Source organism: Natrix helvetica, assembly GCF_964273705.1.
Source record: "Natrix helvetica genome assembly, chromosome: Z".
Taxonomy (NCBI): Eukaryota; Metazoa; Chordata; class Lepidosauria; order Squamata; family Natricidae; genus Natrix; species Natrix helvetica.
The window spans coordinates 2,849,863-2,857,131 of NC_138554.1; the positions used below are offsets into that span (position 1 = coordinate 2,849,863).

The 7,269-nt window shown below is 43.3% G+C and overlaps 2 protein-coding genes across 2 annotated transcripts; both read right to left on the reverse strand.

The window, feature by feature from the left end:
- Nucleotides 1-145: 145 nt before the first annotated feature.
- Nucleotides 146-564, reverse strand: LOC309382258 (histone H4). The gene has a single exon (XM_081933848.1). It carries the CDS (start codon nt 468-470, stop codon nt 159-161), a length of 312 nt encoding a protein of 103 aa, XP_081789974.1. The 5' UTR covers nt 471-564; the 3' UTR covers nt 146-158.
- A 4,771-nt stretch (nt 565-5,335) lies between these two features.
- Nucleotides 5,336-5,843, reverse strand: LOC309381216 (histone H2B 5-like). Its single transcript, XM_081931957.1, has one exon. It carries the CDS (start codon nt 5,794-5,796, stop codon nt 5,416-5,418), a length of 381 nt encoding a protein of 126 aa, XP_081788083.1. The 5' UTR covers nt 5,797-5,843; the 3' UTR covers nt 5,336-5,415.
- Between the last annotated feature and the right edge of the window lie 1,426 nt (nt 5,844-7,269).

Genomic DNA, 7,269 nt, shown 5'->3' on the forward strand with positions numbered 1-7,269 from the left:
TTTATCAACTCTCGCGAGGAAGCAGAATATATACATTCATATGTATTTCTAAATGCAACGCTCTGCCTTTGCATCGGACGCAGCTCCTTTCTGGAAAACTTGAGCGGCCCTGAAAAGGGCCTTTCGCCGCCGCCATCTCTTCTGATCCGATCTCCAAATTAACCGCCGAAGCCGTATAGGGTCCGGCCTTGGCGCTTCAGGGCGTAGACCACATCCATGGCCGTGACCGTCTTCCTCTTGGCGTGCTCGGTGTAGGTCACCGCGTCGCGGATCACGTTCTCCAGGAACACTTTCAGGACGCCCCGCGTCTCTTCGTAAATGAGCCCCGAAATCCGCTTGACGCCCCCGCGCCGAGCCAGCCGGCGAATGGCGGGCTTCGTGATGCCCTGGATGTTATCCCGGAGGACTTTCCGGTGCCTCTTGGCGCCTCCTTTGCCCAAGCCCTTCCCGCCTTTGCCTCGCCCAGACATGCTTTCAAGCCGCAGGAAATAGACGAACTGTCAAAGCGGACTGGGAGACGGGCTGATATATACCACCGAATCGGACCAGAGGGAAAACTAAACCGGCAGCTTTTTCCCGCCTTTTCCAAGTTGCCTCACAAACAATTGAAATGCCTTAAAAGAAGCGAAGGGCGGGGCGGTTCTACTATTACAGACTTCCGCGTTTCTAATCAACTTGGATTTTATTGGGGAAATTGGGAATATTTTTCCTGAATGTATGTTTGCATCAAAATCAAAGGACCACCAGCGTTACGGTTAATTAATAAATAGAAAGCCTTTACAATTTATATCCTTTATTAAGGTCCCTGAATAAGGAACGAAGAGCTCAGCTCTTAAGTGAATTCTTGGACAACGGAAAAGCAATTTGCCACTAATTTCTGAAGTATTTTTTTTCCAATTTAGCCTGAAAGTCTGCATTTCCTTGTATATCCCTGTACTAAGCAAGTCTGATTGTTTAGCTTTTTAAACTCATGTTGTTGCCTCAAAACTCAGGTGCCCCATGGAACTGATAATAACTTGATCCCTGTATTTGAGACACTTTTTTACCTTTGCAAAGGGTGGGGTTTTTGGCCTGCCTGGAAATACAAACCACCAAGTATAATTCATGCAAGGCAAAAAGCATTAATTAAGCATTTATTATAAATCTTTGTATGGGGGACAGCAACAAATACTACACTTGTGCAATGGGTGGAAACTAATCAAGGAGAGAAGCAACTTAGAACTGAGGAGAAATTTCCTGACAGAACAATCAATCAGGGGAACAGAAGTTGCCTCCAGAAGTTGTGAGTGCCCCAACACTGGAAGTCTTTAAGAAGATGTTGGATAGCCATCTGTCTGAAACGGTATAGGGTTTCCTGCCTAGGCAGGGGGTTGGACTAGAAAGCCTCCAAGGTCCCTTCCAACTCTACTATTGTATTGTATTGTATTGTATCGAGACTATGTTGTTTCTCTTTGTCACTTTATATAAAAAGAGCCTCTTGATGCGGGTGAAAGAGGAGAGTGCAAAAGTTGGCTTGAAACTCAACATGAAGAAAACTAAGATCATGGCATCCGGCCCTCTCAACTCCCGGCAAATAGATGGGGGGGGGGGAGAAATGGAGGTGGGGACAGATTTTATTTTCCCGGGTTCCAAGATCACCGCAGATGGGGACGGCAGCCAAGAAATTAAAAGGCGATTGCTCCTGGGGAGGAAAGCGATGGAAAATCTAGACAGCAGACTAAAAAGCAGAGACATCACCCTGCCAACAAAAGTGTGTATAGTCAAGGTTTATGGTTTTCCCAGTTGCATTGGATGGCTGTGAAAGTTGGACCTTAAGGAAGGCTGAGCGCCAAAGAATGGAGGCCTTTGAACTCTGGTGCTGGAGAAGACTCCTGCATTGAGTCCCTTGGACTGCAAGGCCATCCAACCGGTCAGTCCTAGAGGAAATCAACCCTGACTGCTCTTTAGAAGGCCAGATCCTGAAGAGGAAACTCAAATACTTTGGCCACCTAATAAGAAAGAAGGACTCCCTGGAGAAGAGCCTCATGCTGGGAACGATGGAGGGCAAAAGAAGAAGAAGGGGACGGCAGAGAAGGAGGTGGCTGGATGGAGTCACCGAAGCAGTCGGCCTGAGCTTCAATGGACTCCAGAGGAAGGTAGAGGACAGGAAGGCCTGGAGGAACATTGTCCATGGGGTCGAGATGGATCGGACATGATTTTGCAACTAACTATAACATGAGGGTATATGCGTAATTTTGCATTTATTTTGTCATGCTTATGTAGGGTATATTGGAGGCGCCTGAGCGCTGTACGGAATGACATTTCATTTTAATGTACGCCAATTGGTGTACGTTTCCAGTGACGATAAAGTTATTCTAAGCAATATGTCAGAAAGCAAGTGATTCATCAATAAGGCATTGATTACGTGTGAGCCTTGGACTAATAGAAAACACGGTTTCTAGATAACATTTCCACAACTCTTCCTTCAAGCTTGCAAGGGTGTTTGAAGGTTTTGGAAACAGGCTCCCTATTGTTTTAGGGCTGAAAAAGAGAAGTTTTCATATCCCAAAAGAAACGGCCTTGATTAAGAAGAAAAATCCGTATGTTCCTCAAGGTAGACAAGAGGGTTAAGGCTTCCACGTTAAAAATGCTAATAACACTTTTGAAAAAAATGCTAACAACACTTTTTAAAGTGCTAAAACCCCAAGTAACAATATACTGTGACAAAATGTCACAAATAAGTCTGGAGTTTATACTGTATGCTTAGCAAGGTGAGGCAACTGGCATTGCCCCAGTAGGCAATGGGGTAGAACATCATACTCTTATAGGGGGAGCTTGTCTGGGATGTGGAAGTTTCTACATGCTGAAGTTTCTACATGGTGACACTTGATAGGCATGTGTGTGTGTAAGTACGTATTCTTTTGAACAGGCAGTTCCACTGGGAGACAGACCTAACTTAATTAACTGCAGACTTTATCCTTTGATATGCGGATTGGGTCTGGGTAACTTATTTTAGGGTTTGGGGGAGCCTTACGTATGGTCCAACCTTCACAGCCTGGGAAAACCATAGCCTTGATTACACACATTTTGTTGGCGGGGTGAGGTCTCTGCTTTTTACTACGCTGTCTAGTTTTGCCATAGTTTTCCTCCCCAGGAAGCAAGCGTCTTTTGATTTCTTGGCTGCCGTCTCCATCTGCGGTGATCTTGGAGCCCAGGGAAATAAAATCTGTCACTATCTCTATTTCTTCCCCATCTATTTGCCCTGGGGATGAATAGGATAGGATAGGATAGGATAGAAAAGGGGAAAAAAGCATAGAAAAGAAAATATGGAATCGAATGGAATAGAGAATAGAATAGAAAATATGGAATGGAATAGAATAAAATAGAGAATAGAATATTTCCATTTCTTCCCCATCTATTTGCCGGGAGTTGAGAGGGCCGGATGCCATGATCTTAGTTTTCTTAAGGTTGAGTTTCAAGCCCACTTTTGCACTCTCCTCCTTCACCCGCATCCAGAGGCTCTTTAGTTCCCCTTCACTTTCTCCCATTAAGAGTGGTATATTTTATTTTACTGGAGTGGTATATCTTACTGCCGTTAGAGTGGTACATTTTACGATCTCACCTCATATCGCTAGAGTCTGCACTCTTAAAAATTATACCAATGCAGCTCACAGAAGAGGCTTTTAACAGGATTCAATGTGCTGCAAACACTAGCATTTGCACCTTGTCACTTTCACATACGGGTAAAATGTTTTTTAAAAACGGTGCAAAAAGAAGAAATATGCCAATTCCCACACAATGCAGTGGAAAAATGGATGGAGGGGGAAAAAACAAACTGTGATGGGAGTTAGCAGAAATGGCCAAATGGGCCAATAATAACGTTGGAAGTTCAATTTATTTTCCTTCTCTTCCTCCCCCCCCTTACACTCCTTCTCTTCCTTCCCCCATTATCTGAATATTAGTGTTTTATACAGAGGAATTATAGAGTCTGTCATTTGCACCGCTAAAACTGTCTGGTTTGTGTTTGCAACCAAACAAAACAGACTTCAACGGATAATTAGAACTGCAGGAGGGGAAAAAATTGCTACCAAGCTGCCTTTCATGGAGGATCTGTACGCTGCACGAGTCAAAGAGGGCTGTGAAAATATCTACAACCCCCTCACATCCTGAACATAAATGGTTTCAACTCCTAACTTTAAAACGATGCTATGTATAGGGCACTGCACACCACAACAACTAGACACAAGGACAGTTTCCCCCCTGAATGCCATCACTCTGCTTAAACAACTGATCCCAACACCGTCAAATAATTTACTAAGACTGTATTACTATTACTGTTCTTTTCCTTCCTAGTACCTATCTCTCCCCACTTAGGACTATAACCATGTTGCTTATATATTTACAATTGATATTGTTTGGTTTCCTAGTAGGATTTGATTGCTTATTAGTAACCTGTGACTATCATTAAGTCTTGCATATGATTCTTGATGAATGCATTTTATTTTTCTTTGTGTACACTGAGAGCAGATGCACCAAAGACAAATTCCTTGTGTGTCCAACCCCACTTGGCCAATAAAGAATGCTATTCTGTTCTCTATTCTCTTCTATATTCCATTCTCTATTCTCTTGTCGCTCCTCTATTCTCTTCTCATTCCTATTCTATTCTATATTCCAGATTCTTGATGAATGTATTTTTTTTTAATGTCCACTATTTTATGCACCAAAGACAAAATTCCTTGTGTGTCCAATTTGGCCAATAAAGAATTCTATTCTACATTGAAATTTTAATTAATAGTGCAGGGATACAATCGGGGTAGGTCACCAAGAGGTTTGATCTTCCCAAGCTTTTGGACTCATGCTGGAGCCCATCCTCCAGGAACTTCTCTGGCAAAGTCAGTTTTATTCGCAGTCATCCAGATCATGGTTATCCCAAAAGTGGTTTTTTTTTTTTTCAGGAGGCAACTGGACTTTTTCTTTTGAAGACATTTCACTTCTCATCCAAGAAGCTTCTTCAGCTCCCACAAGGACAGCCACCCATCCTTTCCCCAGGGTCCTGCCAGAGCTGAAGAAGCTTTGAAAGAAAAAAAAGAAATAAAAGTCCAGTTCTCTCTAGCAATGCATCCACTGTTGACACAGTGCTTGAATTACCAATAAAAATCAATGCCCAATTAATTCCGGAGAAATACAAGCAGGCCCTAAGCGAAACATATCCAGTTTGCAAATTTTTACTTTCCTTTACAAATCAGCGAACGTGTAACGGCTACACTCGTTACTTTCAATCTTAGATGGGGGAACCATAAATGTAGCAATATAAACAGCCCGGTAAAGCGACCTCAGACTTTTCGAAGAAAACGTGAGCGGCTCTTAAAAGAGCCTTTTGGGGGTTGGTTGGCGGGTTAAGTCTTCCCTGCGGTCCAGTCCAAAGTAGCCGGTGGTCTACTTGGAGCTGGTGTACTTGGTGACGGCCTTGGTGCCCTCCGAGACGGCGTGCTTGGCCAGTTCGCCGGGCAGCAGGAGACGGACGGCCGTCTGGATCTCGCGGGAAGTGATGGTGGAGCGCTTGTTGTAGTGAGCCAGGCGGGAAGCCTCGGCCGCGATGCGCTCGAAGATGTCGTTGACGAAGGAGTTCATGATGCTCATGGCCTTGGAGGAAATGCCGGTGTCGGGGTGGACCTGCTTGAGGACCTTGTAGACGTAGATGGAGTAGCTCTCCTTGCGGCTCTTCCTGCGCTTCTTGTCGCCTTTTTTCTGCGTCTTGGTGATGGCCTTCTTCGACCCCTTCTTGGGCACCGGCGCGGATTTCGCGGGCTCGGGCATCTTCGCTCTTTCTCTCACGCTGGCAAACAGCAAAGTGAAGAACGTCGCGGTCCCGCTTTCCTTTTATAAGCAGCCGTATGCTGATGAGGGGGCTCCGATCGTCAAGCGGCGGTTGGTCCGTAGAATTCGGGCGGGAAAGTGGGAGAGCCAATCAGGGAGGTCGAAGCGGTCGTTCGCTATTGGACAAGGAAACACAATGGCTTGGTTTGGAGGTTTGAACGCGCGCCGGGAGTTGTTTTCTGATTGGTTCCGCGAGGCTTCTCTCTCATTGGTCTATTTTGAAGCTATTGCGAGGAGCGCGAAGGGAATTGTTGTAGCTTTAAAAAAGGAATAAATAAATAATAATAATTGGATTAGTTATCTGACTGAAATGAGGAAAATTGGGAGCCAAATTAAGTTTCCGAGAACTTTTAGCCGGTTGGCACCTAGCAATGTCTACGGACTCCAATGGGTTTGTGGGCAGCCGTCTGAGGAAGCTTCAACTGCAAAACTAAGTGAAGGACGTACCTGGAGAAGTTACCTGCAATGACAAGATTATTAGCAAATAATTCTCTAATTATGAGTTGTCCTTAAAACGGAGGACCAGTTCTTCCATGTTGCACCTACTGGCAAAGCATTAAAGAAAGCAAACTCTGTCAAAATTTATAGAATAGAATAAAATTCTTTTTTTTTATTGCAAACAAAGTTTTTTATTTTGTTGTTGCATATTTTAACTTCTTTTATAAACAAGGGGTTGTCCTTGTCCCCCCCCCCCCTTACATCTTCTATTGTGCATATTACATTTTACATCATATTTCCATTTTACCTTTCAGTCATCTTATTTGTATTCCATAGTCTCCCGCTTAATGTTAATTTTTTCTTAATATATAGACAATATCCTTATTTGCCTCTCAAAATTAATCAAATTTAAATTATTCTTTCCATCCATGATTCTGTTTTACTATTAATAACACATATCCTCAAGTTTAATTTTATATAGTAAACATTTCGTTTAATTCGTTATCCACAAGTAATAATTTTAATCTATATCCCTCACATTGTATTGAATATATAAAGTTGACAATATTTACTAAATTTCATTTTATTCTACTAGTAAATACTAGTAGGAGTATTACTACTAAGAGAAAGAAGGACTAGGGGAGACATGATAGCACTGTTCCAATATCTCAGGGGTTGTCACAAAGAAGAGGGAGTCAAACTATTCTCCAAGGCACCTGAGGGTAGAACAAGAAGCAATGGGTGGAAACTAATCAAGGAGAGAAGCAACTTAGAACTGAGGAGAAATTTCCTGACAGTTAGAACAATTCATCAGTGGAACAGAAGTTGCCTCCAGAAGTTGTGAATGCCTCAACACTGGAGGTCTTTAAGAAGATGTTGGATAGCCATCTGTCTGAAACGGTATAGGGTTTCCTGCCTAGGCAGGGGGTTGGACTAGAAGACCTCCAAGGTCCCTTACAACTCTGCTATTGTATT